The sequence below is a fragment of the Athene cunicularia genome, assembly GCF_003259725.1.
Source record: "Athene cunicularia isolate RWA chromosome 10 unlocalized genomic scaffold, athCun1 chr10_part1, whole genome shotgun sequence".
NCBI classification, from domain to species: Eukaryota; Metazoa; Chordata; class Aves; order Strigiformes; family Strigidae; genus Athene; species Athene cunicularia.
The window spans coordinates 8,823,577-8,842,134 of NW_020799112.1; the positions used below are offsets into that span (position 1 = coordinate 8,823,577).

At 51.4% G+C, this 18,558-nt stretch overlaps 1 protein-coding gene across 3 annotated transcripts in view; it reads right to left on the reverse strand.

The window, feature by feature from the left end:
• Nucleotides 1–622: 622 nt before the first annotated feature.
• The window catches only part of CORO2B (coronin 2B), a 38,522-nt gene continuing 20,586 nt past the window's right edge, over nt 623–18,558 (reverse strand). For 2 of the 3 annotated variants that reach the window (XM_026855928.1, XM_026855927.1), the window contains 9 exons: nt 10,933–11,049; nt 6,751–6,900; nt 5,256–5,420; nt 4,576–4,692; nt 4,364–4,468; nt 3,937–4,033; nt 3,314–3,426; nt 2,273–2,623; nt 623–1,760 (listed from right to left, as the gene is read on the reverse strand). In XM_026855928.1, the coding sequence (XP_026711729.1) occupies nt 1,629–1,760; nt 2,273–2,623; nt 3,314–3,426; nt 3,937–4,033; nt 4,364–4,468; nt 4,576–4,692; nt 5,256–5,420; nt 6,751–6,900; nt 10,933–11,049 (1,347 nt within the window). In that variant the 3' untranslated portion in view covers nt 623–1,628. The remainder of the gene's footprint in view (nt 1,761–2,272; nt 2,624–3,313; nt 3,427–3,936; nt 4,034–4,363; nt 4,469–4,575; nt 4,693–5,255; nt 5,421–6,750; nt 6,901–10,932; nt 11,050–18,558) is intronic. The other variant, XM_026855930.1, reaches the window with a different exon arrangement.

Here is an 18,558-nt window from a genome sequence, read left to right on the forward strand (position 1 = left end):
AAGAAGAGAAGCAGCAAGATCCTGGTGAAGGGTTTGCCCTGGGACTGCATGGCCACAGCTCAGGCTGGAGGTTTTTTGGTGAATCTAAACCATGTCGGGAGCCTTGACACCCACACAGAGCCATCCTGTGGGGCCACATCCTGCACCAGCCGCCTCTGCACACTGAGACATCCCCCTCACCTGCAGCAGAGGTGGCAACCGCCACTGGATTGGTGCTGATGTTTGCAGATATGCTAATTAGTTCATTAATCATCACGACCCACAGCCATAATGGGGCTCATTTCATATCAATTCAAGGGGCTTTGGAGAAATGCTGGCTCTTCCCTTACAAGAGGTAATTTAGTGCAGTAAGTCCCAACACACCCCCTTCAAATAAAGCCATGACATAAATAACCTCAAACAGGACGAAGCCTTTGCTGCTCTGCACAAAACAGCCAAGCTGAGCTTTTAACAGTGGTTTCACCTTCCAATTCTGAGACACGATAAACCCAGGAAACTCCAGTCCTGACACTGAATGATGGCCAAAAATGCCCCTTTAGGTCCCACCCCCCCTTCTCAGATGGGGGCCAGTGCTCCTGCACAGCCCCTCAGCAAAGAAAGGAAAGAGTGGGCAAGGTTTAGGTATCTTGAAAACATTTTATTTCATCACTATTCTGTAGTAGCATAAATAATAGGCAATGACAGCACATGTAACAAAGAGGGGGAAGCAGTGGGTGCAGGGCACAATGTAAATTAACGGAGAGGAGAAACTGGTGCACTGGTAGTGCTGGGCAGTTCAGCAATTTGATTTAATGAAAATATATATATATATAGGTAAACTAGCAGTATTTGGTGTCGTTCCCTGTGCCACAGGCCTAATCCACAAAAAACAGTGATTGTACACACATGGTGAACCTATGAAGCACCCCCTGGGTGCTGGGATGCGATGCGTGGCATCCTTCCCCCCCTCCCCACAGCACTGGCACATGTCCCAGGGGAAAGGAAGAGGGTAAATCCCTCTTTGCAGAGGCAGAGGGTGCAAAAATCCATCTCTCCTTTTCAGAAATGCAACCTCTTTTTATTATTTAAAGAAGGATATATGCACACAGATGCACGCACAGAAGTGGAGTAGCTCCCTGCGCCAGGCTGGTGCCCCAGGACACTCACAGGCCACTTGTGCCGGAGCCCACTGGGCCATGCCATGCCATGACCACGCCGCCCCGGGAAGGCTCCTGGGCTGCCACCGTGGCAGCGTGTTTTTTCTGCACCCCGTTCCAGTTCTGCACCCGCTGTCACATTTTTGCATAGGAAAAAAAATTAATAGCAACGAAGCTTCGCGCTTTGCCGGGGAGTCGCCGCTGCTGCCTCAGCTCCCCCGTGCCGGTTAATCCCAACAGAGGGGACATGGCTCGTCTACTTACTCCAAGACCGTCGCTGGGGCAGGCAGAGGCCCCAGCCGCCTCTCATGCAGTAGCTTTCAGTTATAGTAGTTTTAGTGCTAGACAAGACTAGGAGGACGTATTTCCAGTTAGCGAGTGGGCTCTTGGCAGGTCACTTGACTTCTGGCTCATATTCTGTGTAAGTGGATACAATAAAATTAAAGAGCAAGTATAAACAAAGAGAGTTTATTTATAAAACGTCCCTGGAAGTTAATTATTCTTCGGGCTGTTACGTAAGTTTTTCAACTCCAGCTGTAGCTGTCGGATCCGTATGTCTTTCTGCGAGAGCTCGTCTTTCAGCCGCCGGATCTCATCCTGCTGTCGGAAGAACATCCGAAGGAGCTGGAAGGGAAGGCAGAAGGGAGATGGAGGGACTACACCAGCCACTCGCCCCTTGGGCCAGCCCCTGGAGCCACACTGGGGCTGTTTCATAACTTGGCTGCTTTTGCAACACGACTTTATCTGCCACCCTGCCTGCGCCCTTGGATTTAGTATTTCACTCTCCAGCTCAGGGATACCCTACACATGCAATCTGCCGCTCCAGCAAAACAAAATTCCTGCTGGGACCAAGTGCTGATGTTTCCCCAGTGCTTCCATATGTTGTTTCCAGAGAAGGATTTTAATTAAAAAAAAAAAAAACCAAAAAACCGAGGAGCTTAACATCGCTCCTTTGGGGTGCTCTGTGGTTAATGCAGAGCAGGGTGCTTGAAGTCATGAGGAAACACAGTGCCCAGGCAGTTTGGGAGTACAGAGACCTGCAGAGTCATGGCTTTCCAAGCTGCACCCAGAAAATGTCCCCCTGCAGCCAGTGACCATCCCCTCCCATCCCTGTACCCTGGGCCACCCTGCCCTACCTCATTCTCCGTTCGGGGGGGCACGTTCTCCAGCAGATCGATGCCATTAACCACAACGCTCCTCTTCTCCCTCACTGGTGCCTTAAAGACAATTTTGGATGTCTTCTTGTAGCCCTCCTTCAACGACATCAGGATGGGATCTGAGCAGGGCAGAGCGCGGGAGAGGGTCAGGGCAGGGGGGAACTGCAGTCCCATCCCACTGCCCAGCCGTTTCCAGGGCTCTGTGCCACCCCCCCGCAGCATGGCACCGGTAGCTTTACCTCTGTTCACCCCGCTCAGCCATTCATCCGGCGTGAGGGCTGGCTCCGTACCCGGAGTCATTGGGTAAATGTCCTCTTGGTACGTTTCCGACTGAAAACAAGGAGAAAGAAAAGCAACCGCCTCCGTGAATCTGCTCCCGAGTTAAACTACACGTCGCTATGCGCTGCAAGTGGCTGCGCTCACCCCTTTGGCATGCAGCACTGCAGCCACCCGGGGCATCCGGGGAACTAATAAACTGGGTGTTTGCACCGTGAAGTCAGATGAAAAATGCTGGTGCTGCCTTGCTCAGGGCACGTGGTGGCTGCCGGCACTGGGGCCAGAGGAGGACGAGCAGCAGCCGAGCCCAGGCCCAGGTCCTCCAGCCGGTGGTTGGGTTTGCTGCCAGCCTCAGACAGCACTGGGAAGGGAAATGCCAAACCCTGCTCCAGCTCCAGGATATATTTTATCAGAAACAGCCCCCAAACCTCAGGTGAGACAAGCCCCTTGTTACCTGTCACAATGGACCAAGCTGATTTTGCACAAAACAACTGCACCAAGGCCAGGAGCAATGCAGAGATGCATTTTCTATAAATATTCCCATTTTTTCTAAAAAATCCCCTAGAGAATCCCACACCTGGGAAGTGTAATGACCTGGGAGGTCTTAAGACCAGTGGAAAGAGACCCAGCAGTCAGCAAAATGGTGCCAGCCCTCCACTCCATCACACCAGCCCCCCTTCGGACACCCCCTGGACCCCGCTCGACTCCAGCAGCCTGTCCTTGTGCCCCAGGGGACTCCCTCACCCTCCTCGGCACGATCATCGAGATGGGCTCGATCAGCCCCTTGAGGGTGACGAGCTTGTAGAAACGAAAGACCTCACAGGCCGTCACATCCAGCCCATGTTTCGGCATCACCCCTGCAGAGGAGACATGGAAAATAACCCTGGGGTGACGCAAACCCTGTCCAGGCCCATCCACCTCCCCCACACCCCAAAAGGTCTTTGCTCCCCATCAGGAGACCCAGGTCTTCACTGAATTAACCCCTGCCATCACAACTGGGGACCTGGGACACAGAGCTTGGCCACACCAGGGCCACCTGCAGGGCCATCAGGAAAGGGATGAGTGGCTTTTATTCAGGACAAGTCACAGGAATCACCGACCAATGTCCTCCAATAAAGCCATGGCATGTGTGACAGCGGGAAGGGTGTCACCAGGTGTGCACCTGATCAGGACCTGGCTGAACCATGGTGGGAGGGGCAGCACAGCCACAGGAACGCTGCCCTGCAAGCACCGCAGCCTCAAACTGGTGCTCCAGAGCTGGCCCAGTGCCTGCCAAACCCCTGCCAAACCCATTGACAAGCAGCGTTTAATTAAGCACCATCTATCATCTACCTTTGGCATGTTTAGAGCAGCACAACCATCCTTACCCAGTCCTTTCTGTGGGGCTGGGGAGCGAAATTCCATGAGATAACTCAAGTAGGGCTTTTCTGAGCCAATCTCGTAGTACCGAATGTTGCCGTCGCCCTGGAGTGAGCGCAGTGAGGGATGGTTTAGTGCTTTGGCAAACACAAGGTTGAATCAAAACCATGATAACACCCAGCACCCTGTCCTTGGGAAACACTGTGGTGGGGAGCCAGGCTGGGGCCACTGCTGCATCATGCATCACCCCGCGGGATGCAACGGTGGCGGGCACCTCTCCAAACTGGGGTTTTGTGGCCCCAGAGCTGCGTGTCACGCTCTGCTTCGGGCTCAGCACAGCCCTGCTCCCCCATGATGTTCACTGGAGAGGTGCCCCTTGACCCCCCCCGGGGGGTGTGGCCCCTGTTGCTGCGGGATGCAGAGTGCAGCCCGTACCTTGCCAGCCAAGTACAGCATGTGAGTGTCGGCGTCGTAGAAAGGGAAGAGGAGACCCGAAAGCCCGTCGATCTCCTCTTCGATCAGAGGCATGGACAGGTCTTCCTGTGCCACAGGAAAAAGCATTTGATTAACCCAAAGATGCTTGTGCTGGGGGTGGGGGGGTGGTGGGTGTGCCCTGGCAGGGACAGAGCAGGGGTCCCAGCACCCACCTGGTCCCAAAGGGCGATCTGCCGCGTGTTCCAGCGCGACACCCCCGTCGTCAGCAGCCGCTTCGTGCTGCCCAGGAAGACCACCCGGTTGACACGGTGGTTCTTGCAACTGGCCTCCTGCAAGGCAGGAGCATGCTCGCTGGCAGCCCTCCCTGGCTCCCCTGTGGCCCCCAGGGCTGGCCCTCCCCCGAGAAAAGCCCCTTCCTGGGCAGGTCCCCTGACCTGCCGCCTCCCAGACAGTGAAACGCCACAGCTACTGTGATTCAGAGCCTGTTCCCTGTGCAAAACAAAAATGCCCATCTCCCTGAATATTACTGCTACCTAATACTGACTTACTGACACCTAACCACCATCTTCCTCCAAACTGTGGCTCTTTATGGAACTTTCCACTTCTTTCCCCCTAATTTCTATTGTTTTCCACAAATCCTTAATAAATGAAAGGATAAAAGCCTCCTGTGCCTGGGATGAGGCTGAGCCCTCCCCATCACCTCCAGCTAATTAAACAACCAGCAGAGAATTCTCCTCAGACCCCAACACACACAAAACATCACGAGTACGTACAGGACCTTACAAATGTTTCCACACATTTTAGGAGAATTCCTCCCCGACATCTTCCTTCTATCCCCCCCACTCGCATGCAGCTCTCAGCGACACACACCCCCCCAGCACGAGCACCGCACCTGCAGGACCCTGCCAGAGCGCGGCTCCACCACCCGCAGCTTCTTGTCCTTGCAGGTGGTGGCCAGGAGGCTGCCATCGGTGTTGAAGGACATGCAGAGGATGACATCTGTGTGGCAGTCAATCATCTTCACAGGCTCCCCGATGTCCAGGTTCCAGATAAGGACCTGTGGGAGGGAAGGAGGGAAGCTGCCCTGGTGTCTCCACTCCCAGAGATCCCCCCACCCCTCATGCAACATCCACATCTGCTTCAGGCATCTTAATATCACAGAATCAGAGCGGTTTGGGGTGGAAGGGACCTTAAAGATGACCCAGTCCCACCCCCTGCCATGAGCAGGGACACCTTCCACTAGCCCAGGTTGCCCAAAGCCCCGTCCAACCTGGCCTTGAACCCTGCCAGGGAGGGCGCAGCCACAGCTTCTCTGGGCAACCTCTGCCAGGGCCTCACCCCCCTCACAGGGAAGAATTTCTGCCTTAGATCTCATCTAAATCTCCCCTCTGTCAGTTTAAAACCATCACCCCTCATCCTAACCCTACCCCCCTGATCAAGAGTCCCTCCCCCCTTTCCTGTAGCCCCTTTCAGCCCTGGGAGGCCACTCTAAGGTCTCCCCAGAGCCTTCTCTTCTCCAGCTGAACCCCCCAACTCTCTCAGCCTGTCCTCACAGAGGGGTTCTCCAGCCCCCCGAGCATCTTTGTGCCCTCCTCTGGCCCTGCTCGAGCAGGTCCATGTCCTTCTGATGTTGGTGCCCCCGGAGCTGGACCGAGCACTGCAGGGGGGTCTCCTGAGAGCAGAGCAGAGGGGGAGAATCCCCTCCCTCACCCTGCTGCCCACACTGCTCTGGGTGCAGCCCAGCACACGGGTGGCTTTCTGGGCTGTGAGCACACGTTGCTGGCTCACAGGCAGTTTTCCACCCACCAACCCCTCCAAGTCCTTCTCCCTGGGGCCACTCTCCAGCCACTCCTCACCCAGCCTGGATTTGTGCTGGGGATCGCCCCGACCCATGGGCAGGACCTTGCCCTTGGCCTTGTTGAACTCCATGAGGTTTTCACATGCCACCTCTCCGGCCTGCCCAGGTCCCTCTGTATGGATCCCTCCCCTCAGCGTGTCACCACACCACACAGCTTGGTATCAGTGGGGAACATGCTGATCCCACTGTCTGTGTCACCAGCAAAGATGTTAAACAGTGCTGGCTCCAACCCCAGCCCCTGAGTACACCACTCATCACCACTCTCCACTGGGGAGACATCAGGCCTATTATCTCCTATTTTGGCTGAAATTGCCCCTCATCAAAGTCAGAGCTCCCTTGACTCCTCCCAGCACTGCTCTGCAGCTGCTGCTTGTGCAAAATTAAAATAATTCTTATACCAGGTGCAAGACCTGGTGGGTCACGTTATTGCAGACACGCAGGTGACTCCCACCTGCACCATAAGCAGGGAAAAGCCTTGGCAAGGGCAGCCCTGGCAGCAGCCGAGCACGAGGAGCCAGGCAGGGCTCACCTTATAGTCGTAGCCAGCGCTGAAGAGGATGTTGTTGGTGGTGGGGTGCCACTCGACGAGGCCAACACGCCGGCTGTGCCCATACAGCTCCAGGACAGCCTCTGTCATGTTCCTCTTCAGGCCACCCTCGGGGATCTCCCAGATCCGCACCTGTGAGGGGAAATATAAGGAGACTTGTAGGTTTAGATAAAAACAATTTAATAATTGAAATAAAATAAAAATAATAATGATCATAATAGTAATAACAGAATACACAAAAGAGTAATGCACAATGCGATTGGTCACTGTCCGCCATCCCAGAGGAGGGAAAGTCCCAAACCCGCAATCTCAGAAGAGCAAGAGCCAGCTTCCCAGCCAACCCTCCTCCGGACACTGAGCATAACATCGTGTGACATGGAATATTCCCTTGGCCCATTTGGGTCTGATGCTCTGGCTCTGCTCCCTCTCATCTTTTGGGCACCCTCACACTGGCATGACATGGGGAGTTGAGAAGTCCTGGGTTTCTCAGCAACAACTAAAACCTTCCATATATTATCAACATTCTCCTCACACCAAATCCCATACTGAATCCCAAACGCAGCACTGTTCTAGCTACTAAGAAGAAAAATTATCCCAGCTGAAAGTGAGACACCCGGGTTAAAAACAAGCCAGGAAAGCCTCCACACAAAAAGGGCGTGATGCATTGGGACAGAATAAGGCTTCAGTAGTGTCTCCTCTCCAATTAAAAAGCTGCAGATAATGCTATCAAAGAGCAGCTATAGATGTTTTCATCCCCATAGCAGGTTACCAGCAGGAAGCTGAAGTGACACTTGGCATTTATCTAACCCTTCTCAGTCTGCTCAAGCACCCTACACCCCTCTGAGCAGCAGCACCCAGGCTCCTGCCAGCCCCATGGCTTCCTGGAGACATGCAAAACCCAGCAGCATTTGGTGCACGTACACATCCCTGTGGTTCAAGTGAAGAGATGAAATGATGGATCTTTGCACACCCATCTCCTCCCCAGGGCAGGCAGCCTTGGCCGGCACACTCATCCTCCCTGGAGCCTTCATCTCGCCTCAGCTCTGATACCCGTTGCAGACACATCACAACGCCTTGAAGTACCACCCATTAAAAAAGTCACACATTGAACACAGCACACAGCCCATGCAGGTTCCCTTTCGCCTCCTCTACCAGCGTCCCAAAAGCTGAGCTCGCCTTCAGGTGGACGCGGTGGCTGAGGCTGAGTTGCTCCAGCGAGCATCGCTGAGTTGAAATCAAGCTTTTCCAAAATGTAGGGAATATCTGCTGCCTGAGGAGGACTGATCCTGCTGCCCCTGTGGCCGCTCTTCCCTCTCTTTTCCAGTACCCCAAAGGGTCACCTCATCCAGCCAAGGGCTGAGCTACAGGCTGGGGTGGGGCAAAATTCAATTTGCAATATTGCAGTGAAAAAATCTGCATAAGGATGTACGGGTGGAACAGTGAGTTTTTTCTACCTGAACCTGCACATTTAGAGGTTGAAGACGCTGCTCTGCAGGTTTGCAGAGGAAACATAGTTATGAAGGAGACACAAAAGAGGCTGGTATGGCTTGGAGGGCTGAGTCTGAGGGCACCAGTGGCTTGCAAACACGGCACAACATGAGGAACAAGCACTGCAACGCTGATCACCGGGTGTCGAAGGAACCAGTTACAAAAGCGTCTGGTTATGAAACAGGCTGTTACCAAACCTCCAGCTGCGCCTTGCTCTGGTGATTTGCATCCAGGATTGCTCCGAGCCAGCCCTGCACGCCGGAGAGGGACCTGCCACACGCTCACTGCTTGGGGGATGCTCCGTCAAACCCCGGGGGGTGCGGGCACAGGGAAACCTTCAGGTGCTCAGCTGCATTGCCCAGGGTCCATGCATCATCAGGGTCTGCTCAAACAGGAGCTACCTCCCACCTTCCACTGTGGGGGTAGCCTGAAGGGTGGTTATTAGATGCATCCTGCCTCCATGTGCAGCTGGGAATCGTCACTGGGCTCCACAGAGCAGCATCAGCTCCATGCTCTGCTCCTAAGCTGCATGGTTCCTCATGTCTTGCAAAAAATGTGGGTGAGTGCCAGGGAGGGGCTAGCTGAGGCAGGTTTCTCCATTACCACGGTCACTGTGGACATTTCAGGACCAGTTGCACTACTAATGCCATTCTGGTGCCAGTATGGACATAGCTGGAGCTAACCCAGAAATCAAACACTGTTTCACAACCTTGTCCTGTCCTGGGATATAGATGATGCTTTTGGAAAATTCCGGTTAAAAAAAAAGACCCAGAGGAACAGCCCTCGAAGCACCTTCCTCCACCTCCTCCTGGGACACCAAGGAGAGCAGCCAGGGTAGGACATAGCCTGTGAAACTGGGGGCTTCCTCCCCCAACCCACCCCAAGAAACCTTCTTGAGACAATTTCCCCTGAAAGGCTCCTTTCCAAAAAGAAATGTATCCTGCCAACAAAACACCCTATTGCAAAATCCTGCCCCCCCTCCATCCCTGCCTGCCACATCAGCTCCCCGTGTCTGAGTGCACAGAGCAGTCCAGCACAAGGGAAATACAGAGCCCAAAACACCTACAGAAATCAGGTAATTCCCCTTTTAATCTTCCTGCTTGGCTTGTCCTGCCCTTTAGAAGCTCTTTCCTCAAAAGCCTTCACAGCATTTCAGCAGCTCGCAACACCAGGGTGGGGACTAGGAACATGGAACATGAACACCGTGGCATCCCATGAGAGTGTGTCAGGTGAGGACAGATGCCGTTATCTGAGCAGGGACAGACAGGATATGGGTTGGACAGCAAAGGAGAAATTACAGAAGGTGTTTCAAGCAGGGTGGGCTGCGGGAGAGATCCCTCTCCAGCAAGGCAGCAACAAACCATGGCCATTAATATCAGGTGCTGACAAGATGTAAAATCCTCTGCCCCCCCAGAAGAGGACAAGCCTGTGGGGATGTCTGGGGGGACAAGGCCACACACATTCTCTTGTGATGGAGGAAAGCCAAGAGTCTGGAGCAGGACTGGCCAGCTGCATCGCTGTGCTTGTGGCAGCTCCTCTGTCTCCCCTGCCATGGTGGTGTCCTCAAGCCCGAGACCAACGGTGCACCCGGGTGACAAATACCATGTAAATACTCTATTTTCTCCAGCTCGGATTCCATGAGGACCTGGGCATCCTCACTCTTTGATAAAGACTATTAGTCTGGACTTCATTAAACCTCTGGGGAGCTAGCAGGGAGCACACAAAGGTGCAGGACCTGCCCATAAGCAGCACGCTGGGTGTGGGGTAGCACCAGGAGTCCACCCTGCTGTGGGGCTGCTCCCCTCCAACTCATCCTCACCAGGGGGATCCCCCCCGCACCAGACAGCCTTGGGCCAATTAACTTAATTTTGCAGGTTTAACAACAGATCATGAAGTCTTCCCAGTATCCTCTCTCCCTCCCAGCACCTCCTACTCCCCAGCAACTGTATATAAAAGGTTATAATATAAAGTGGGAGACAGCTCACCATGATTCATGACCATGATCTGAATTTTTTCCCCCCACTCAGTATCTTCCTCGACAAGCCTTCAGCTAATAAAACCCGCCAATATACTGAAGGAGAGGATGAGACAATAGGGATAATACAGTAAAATGCTAAGGATCAGGCAAGGCAGATTTGTAACTGGTTAAAAACTGGATCATCCGAAACCCAGGCCTCTGCCATGCAGAATGGGTGATGGTTTCTGGTTCCTCGTACAAAGGGTTTTTTTTTCCTTTATGACACAGCCTTTGGGATGGACTTGATTGAGTCCAGAAGATAAAAAGGAGAAGGATACAAATAACAGCTACATAAAGATGACCTGATTCACTATCCCCCAGCCTGAAAAACTGCCTTTTGCTCCTGTCACTTGATGGATCAGGCCATGAGAGTGGTTGCAGCCCCTGCGAAAAAAAAAAAAAAAAAAAAAAAAAAAAGACCTCATTGTGCACAGCTGTAGAGCTTATCTGCAGTGAGGGACGCAGAAAGAGCAGCGCTGTGACAATAAGTGACACTGGGGACAGTAGAGGAGACAGGCACCAGCCACAGTCCCTGCACCGCTGACACAGGAGCCAGGGATTGGCACAATTTGCACCTCTGTGCATCTTAATTAAAAGCAGAAGGGTGCCCGGAGCTGTATGATGCCTGGGAAGTGTCAGCCTGAAGCATCCCAGCTCACCGAGGTGTCTTCGGAGCATGATGCGATGATGTTCTCAATGAAGGGATTCCACTTGATGTCCAGCACGTTGCCCTGGTGACCGCAGACCTTGGGGTAGTTTGGTTCGATCCGGCCTGTCTGTAATTTAAAATAAACCAAAAAAATTAGGAAAAAAATATTTAGTGATAAAGTTTGTCTTTTTAAGGCTCTTAGGGGAGAGAGCTCCGTAGCCCACCCCAGGACAGAGTTTTTTGGCTGGAGGAAATACCTGACTGAATTGGGGATTGGTTTTGCCCCACTGATATGCCCAGGGCTTCTGTATGAGAAGGGGTTTCTGCAACCACAACTCCACGGGGCTGCACCGTTCAGCAGGAAATCTTTGTACGACCACCCGAAACCATGGACAAAAGGGCTGGAAGGGGCTAGAGGGGCTCCAAATGGATCCTTGGGCCTTGAAGTAGATCAACCATCGGGTCACACATGAAATGGTTGGTACTTCTCACCCAAGTTTTGGAAGGGATGTCGAGCAAGGACAAATCCCCCGTGACTTTGAGATCATTGACCCTCTTGCTTAAGGACACAAATAACCCATCACACCACTTGACAGGATCCTTCCAGATGGATGGAAATCCTTGAAAGACTTGGGGACAGTCCGCTCTGGCCACCCCAGTAGAGCAAGGACAGCACACAGCACTCGGCACAGACCCCTGTTCAGGCTCCCCTCTCAGGGGGGCTGCTGGACCCCCCTGCTCCTTGCAGGAACATTGCAGGGTGTCTCTGCAACTGGCCACCCCATCACCCTTCCTTCCCCCATGCTGGCTCCTCGCCACAGCCCGGAGGTGGTGGCATGTTTGAAGCATGCAAACTAACTAGGTCAGCACAACACAGCCGCTAAATATTTCATAGCCCTTCCAGCACTGACCTTTTAACGTATCCAGCTCCCAGCTCCATTTAACACAAACAAAGAAACAGCACCGAGGGTAACACGCTGCGGTTTTACCAGCCACAGCTAAAGGCAATGGCCGGGAGTGCTCTGGGCAGCCAGATCAGGCCCAGGGCTCACCCCTGCGCTGTTGCTGCTGGGAAGGTTTAGCTGAATTAATTTGCTCCCAGGGAAACACGGCTGCTAATTGCCAGGCAGCCACAGTGCCTGCCCATGGTCGGTCACTGCTCCAGCGAACATGGGCCAGCACGGGATGCATGGGCAGAGCAGCTCTGCCTGCCTGGATTTGGCAAGGCAGAGATGGAGATTCAGAAAACCACTGCACCGAGAAACACAGGCAAACATAAACCTCCCCAAGCCCACTTTGTCAATTTTTAAAATAATCTTCACAGGCATTATTAGTGAAAAGTCAGTTCTTGCTGCTCAAATTGCTACAACAGCTCTAAGTCAGCTCGTGGACACATATATAAGATGAGAACTAGGCTGACCTTAAAACACCGGTGACTTGGTTATATGGGTCATTTCAGTTATGAAGGTAAAGGAAAAAAAAATAGGTGCCCGCTTTCACTGCCTTCAGTACATGAACAAACAGACCCCTTCAGCTCCATCACTTGGCCCGGTAACAGGGTCACGGGCAAGCCGTTCCCCCCTTACAAACACTCATTAATTCCCCAGCATGGCAGGCACGGGATCGCAACCTCGTTAGCCAGCCTGTGATGAGCACTTAACGCAAGACTGATTTCTAACTCATGAGCTTCTTTCTAATTAGGGCACGTAATTCCCTACCCATGCAGCACAGGGTTCATTTTCCCCTCGGTGATTGATACCCGTCAGTGTGATTTTAACCTCTATTAGGGCTAATTTCAGGGGTGTCAGGGAGAGATGGATGGAAGAGCCAGGATGGGGCAGCTGCACCCGCCGCCTCCTTCAGCTGCTGACAGCATCGCTTCAGCTTGCTCAAAGAGCCTAAATTTTGATCATTCTGCCCATCAGCAACAATCTGGCACAGATCTGAGCTGCCACGTCAGCCCTGGACCCTTAACTGCCTCCTGACAACCACTAACACATTTTCTTCCCTGTATTTGCCCCAGACAAGCAGCAGCAATCAACATACACAACATTTCTGACGTTATTGAATAGCTCAAAGGGTGTTTTCCTGGGTAATGCCCCAGACTTGGCTTTTATAAGGGCTATTATAAATCACTTCAGGTTTTTAGGGATAAAAACAAAGTGACATTTTGACAGTTTTGCCAGGGTGACCCAAACCTCTGGCAGCTGGTGGCTCTGGATGATGCAATCCTGAACCCCCTCCTGCCCCCAGAATACTTTTCTTTGCCTAGATTGTGACAATGACCACTGCAAACCCTGGAGTATCCCATAGGAAAGGCAACACCCACAGATTTTAAGTTTTCCTTTTACCCAGTGGCAAAAACAGCCCCTTGGGAAGTCTCCATCATACCAAACCTGCATGGTGGGGGACAACAGCCCCCAGCTTCTTGGGGATCCCCCCAAGACACTAATATCTCCATGCTAGGAGCCAATGGTCCCCAGGAAAACCGAGGCACAAGGAGAAGCATCGACTGACCAAGCGCTGAGAGTACATGGGCCACAACGCAAAAAAATCATTAGAGAAGACAAACCCTTTGTTTAAATGAAAAAAAAGTCTTCCCGATGCAGACCCTAGAAAGCAGATTTGATCAAAAAATTAGTTTTCTTCTAAATTGAATTTTCCAAAAGGGAGGGGAAGATATAAGAAAATGTTACTTTTTGCTAAAAGCATCTCAATATCTAAAACCAGCATTCACATTCACTCTGGATCCCAGTACCTCGGGTGCCTGTGCTGGGCTGGGCACCCAGGAGGGGCTGTTTGCCCTGATGGGTGGTCAGGACACAGGGCAACAGCTGCCCATTGCTGGGGAGACCCGCAAAGCCCCTGAGTCAGCTACTGCCTTCACCCAAACTTCACTGCAAAAATCATGCCACAAAAAGTTACAAAGAAAAATCTCATTTTTCACATTCTTTAACTTTTCCCATGGGGAAAAAAAAAAAAATGACACCCTCCTTTCCCAGGCAGGGAGAGCTCAGTCATGTACTCTGCAGCCCTGAAGAGAGGATGAGGTGCTTTGGGTCTCCTCCTGCACACAAGCATCACACAGAGCAAAGCATGAGCTTCAGGGACACAGTCCCTGGGATAAGCAGACAAGATTTGGGAAAGAAAAAGCCCAGGGTGAGGCACAGAAGGAAGAGGGAAACACAGCAATGTCGGTGCTTCGTTAGAGCACGAAGCTCTGGCTCCCAGCACCATGCAGCGACCCTCCTGTGAATTAATGGGATGGAAAGCACTGCTTTATGGGTTAATAAAGTACACTAGCAGACACTGCTTACCCAAACAGCTCAGATGATCTAGCTTTCCCCCTATTTTCATATTTGCATTAGCATGACATTATTAACACACTGTCTAGAGTAGAAATTCATGCAGCAGCTGCTAAATTCCAGGCAGACAGACCTTTTAACAGCACAAGTTAATATGCAATCACTTTAATTTTGAGCAACCAGCCAAGTGGTTTCCTCTGCAAAGTAGGTTTTTATCAAAATTCATTAGGCCTTCAAGAGAACAAACCAGAGTTTGGTTACTAGGAATAGTTTCTGCCCAAGAAATCAAGAGTTTTGATTAAAATTAGTCAAATGCAGCCAACACACAGGAGCTGCCATGGTGTCCGCAGCAAGGGACAGCCTGTGTGTGAGAGCAGGGGCAGGTTGTGCCTGTGGCACCTGAAAAGGGAGAAGGAGCCAAATAAAGGAAATAAAAAGCAAAAAATAAATTAAAACCCAAGGATTCATGCCACAGCTTCCCATTTAGCCATTCTTAGAGGGACTTCGCCAGCAGCCGTGCATTAAGCTGTGGTGAATCCTAATCGCTGGATCCCTGACGCCTGGCCAGGGGAAACTCGGGTGACCCAGATACTGTCCCTTCAGCGAGAGCATGTCGGGCCATGGCTCTCTGAGCTCCAGCAGCTCTGATATTTTCCAAGACATGTGCTGGAAGGAGCAAGCCTTCCAGCAACTTCAGCCCCTTGAAGCCCTCCCTTTGCTGGAGTAATTAAGTGCACTTGAAAAGGAGCCAGTTATTTGTATTCTTGCTGGGTGAGAAATGGAAGAAAGGACAATGAATTTTTTAAGCTGGTTGAATTCAGGTATTTTGTGGCTCAGTGACCGAGGAGGAAGACTTCACCTGGAACAGCTGGAGCAGCAGCAAGGGCAGAGCCCAGGCGGGATGGACACACAGCCTGGGAGGTCAGACCGCCCCGGGAAGGGGAACACCATCACTGATAGGAGCAAAGCCTCTTTATTCTTAAAAACATCCCTTTGAAGCACTCTTAAGTCATCAAAGCATTGCTGTGAGCAGCGTGAGCTCACGAGTAATTCCAATAGCAGGGTCCACCTCTGAACCATTGTCAGAGTCAAGCAATAGGAAGCATTATCACTCCACACCCTCCAAGCAGCACAAGTTTCAATGGCAGGGCTCCACCCTTACTTCACCACCAACCAGCAGGAAACCCGGATTAAATAATTTTAATAGATGTAGTTCATAAAACCTGCTTCTCACCAGGTTCCCAGGAAATACACATCCAGAACGTTTTCCAAATCCTTCTGTTTCCCATGAAGTGTGACAAGAATCTTTTTATTCAACTCTACCTTCAAACCAGCTGTGTAAGGAAAACTTTACAGAAATAATAGCAGCATCCATGCCAGCACCCATCCCTGAGGGAGAAGCCTCCCGAGGAAGGAGCACCCACCCCCAGCCTGGGGACAGGCCAGGCCACCCGTCCCCACCCAGCAGCTTCCTGATCCCTAACTAGCTCTTAGAGGGGGCTCAGGGAAACGCTGCCTGAGGCTTAGGGGATTTACAGGGTTTCCCAGGAAATCCTTGAGTACACACAAGTCTCTAGTGGCTGAGATTAAGAGTAAATACATTTACTGCTGTCTTTTTAAAGAAGGGCTCTCCTACTCGAGACCTAAAGAGGAGGAAATTACACAGATTTCCCTGACCCAGGGCACCTCCCTGGCTGACTGGGGTACAAGGGAAGGTCGCTGCAGGTTAACTGATCCTCCCTCATTAGGAACCAAGTCAAACAGAACCAGCACAAGAGAGGGAGAAATGGGAGGAACCCTTGTCAGGGCCCCAGACAACTCGTGCCACAACATGCTGCCAAGAGCCCACAGGAAGGGGGAGGCAAGAGGAGGCTCAGGCAGAGCCAGGCATCACATCTGCAACCCAAGCAAGAGCTTGAACATGAGGGGATGGGTTACTGGGAGGTAGTTACTGGGTTACTGGGCACTTGCTGCCATTGCACAAATAATTCTCCAAGGAAATTCCCATGTGCAGGTGGAAGGATGCTGCTGTTGGAAAGGTTTCTCTCCAACAACTGAACAAAGACAGATGACTCAAGCCTTTCTCCACCTTTTCTGCTCTTGCCTAGCAGCCTCCCTTCTGCCAGGTCACTCATCCAGCCTTCAGCGACTGCAAACCACCAGACAGGAGCGATTTCACAGCCCCAGTTTGGCCACAGCTAGCCAAGGCTGAGAAGACTGGACAACCACACGTGTTCCCAGCAGGATCATCCCCTCAGGAGGGACAAGGCACACAACTGGCCTGGCTGGAAGCTGGTCCGGGGATTCTCAGTAATATAAATCCATCAGAAAAAACAAAAACAAAAAACAACACAAAACCCCAAAGAAATCCATGCATGCAGTCAACAATATTGTTCACTGAAACATCTATTCCAGGCACTGGAAATGTCTGAACGCGCTGCTGGGTTCTGCAGAGAGTAACCTGGCTGTCATGGACACACTGCCAAGCTTCCTGACTGCTCTTGTGAATGAGAGAAGGAAAACGCTAAGCCAAGTGCCAGCTATCTAGTAAACAGATTCTAAAAGCCTGTTCTAAACCCTGTTCTGGCACCTTGAGTGAAGAAGCTGTTTAGCCAGATGTGCACCTCCAGGAAAATAACACCAGGAGTGAGAAACTGCCGCCCCTTTTCCCAGCCCCCAACACCTGAGAAATTCAAACGGGGAGGGGAGGGAGATGGAGACATGCTCTGTGCACCCTCCAGCACTGCTAAAACAAGTGTGGAAATTTGCAGGAGTGTGCAGAACCAGGCAGGATTTTTTGCTTAGCCCTATGGATTTTATTGCCTGTGCATCTCCCACCCCCACGGGTCGACAGGCACCTTTCTGCCAGCCTCACCACGGGGTGGGAGGAGAGAAGGGCAGGAAAAGCTGCAATCCAAGCAGGCTTCAGTGCCCATCCTCTGCTCAGCAGGCACTCCTGGCCAGCCTCTCTCCCAGCACAGCCAGACGGCTGCTCTGCCTCGGCCCCCTTGAGCAAACACCACCAGTCTCCATGCCTCAGTTTTCCCAGAAGCGATGATGCTATCACTGCCTCTGGCAAACCCCTTGTTCAGGGGTGCTTTAGAATAAATACTCCCATATTTACCAGGTTACTTACCATAAAAACTTACATCATTTTATAGACAACTTCATTACTCTTTGTTATACAACTAAACCACGCAAGTCCTAAGGCAGCAAAAGAAATCAGCATTGCTTAATGCCATTTTTGTCAGGATGAAGGTTTAAATATCAGTTATTCCTCTTGTGGGGATAGAAATATTGTTAAATTAAATATAAATACTGTTGTGGGCTCTAACCCCCCCCCCCCCACGCTTGGGGTAACTATCAGATGAACTTCTTCAGCCACACTGGACCCACAGAGCCCCAAAACCCACAAAGTCACACACACAGCAGCTTCTGACAAACAATTTGCACAGATTAAAACCCCAAAGTCTTGCTGAACTATTTATCTGCACCATAAAAGCAGTAGCCAGGCTCAAGCTTGTTAATTCAAAAGACAAAAGCCCATATAATGTCCCTGTTAAATGGGATTATGGACACTAAAAATAAATCCATGTTTATTGGTAACAAAAAGCCACTTTTCCCCAGAGAGAACAGGGTTTCTCTCTGTTTTAACCGGCAGAGGGGGCAGGCAATTGCAGGCAGGGCTACACTGCGATGGCCCAGGCAAAGCCGAGCTCTCACTTACGGAGGCTCGACCTCAGGCTTCGCTGCAAATGCAGCTGCATTAAGAGAGGCAAAAATCCGTATTTCCCCTCCCAACCTTCCACCGGCCCAAGGACTCACATTTTCAAAACCCGTTTCCTCCTCTGATCCACCACCAGCTCTCAGGGCAGCATTAAAATTGTACATTGACACTTTTTGACTGATCCCAGGTGCTTAAAAACAGCCAGATCCCAGGTCTGGGCTTCCCCCAGCTGCTCTCCCATTATTTCCTTGATAAATGCAGGGACACCAGATTGTGCTCCAGTGTGGAGCAGTAATGCTGATGTATCAACATTTTTGTAAGCCTCAGGTCTTTTTTTTTTTTTTTTTTACGGTCAATAAGTTAAAGGAAATGTCTCCTGCAGACTAAAAGCAGATAGAGAAAAATTCACAGAAAACAAAATAATACAGACACAAGTCCTGTGTCCTGAGTTTAAAGGCAGAAAATCTCCAAAGACATGAAAATTGGTTCATACCACAGAGAAATGGAGGAAATTCTGTATTTTTTCCTGCAGAAAACCTCCTGGTACATTGAAGCACAGCAGCTCCGAGAAGCAAAGAAAGCAGCTGTGTGATGAGCTTGCTCA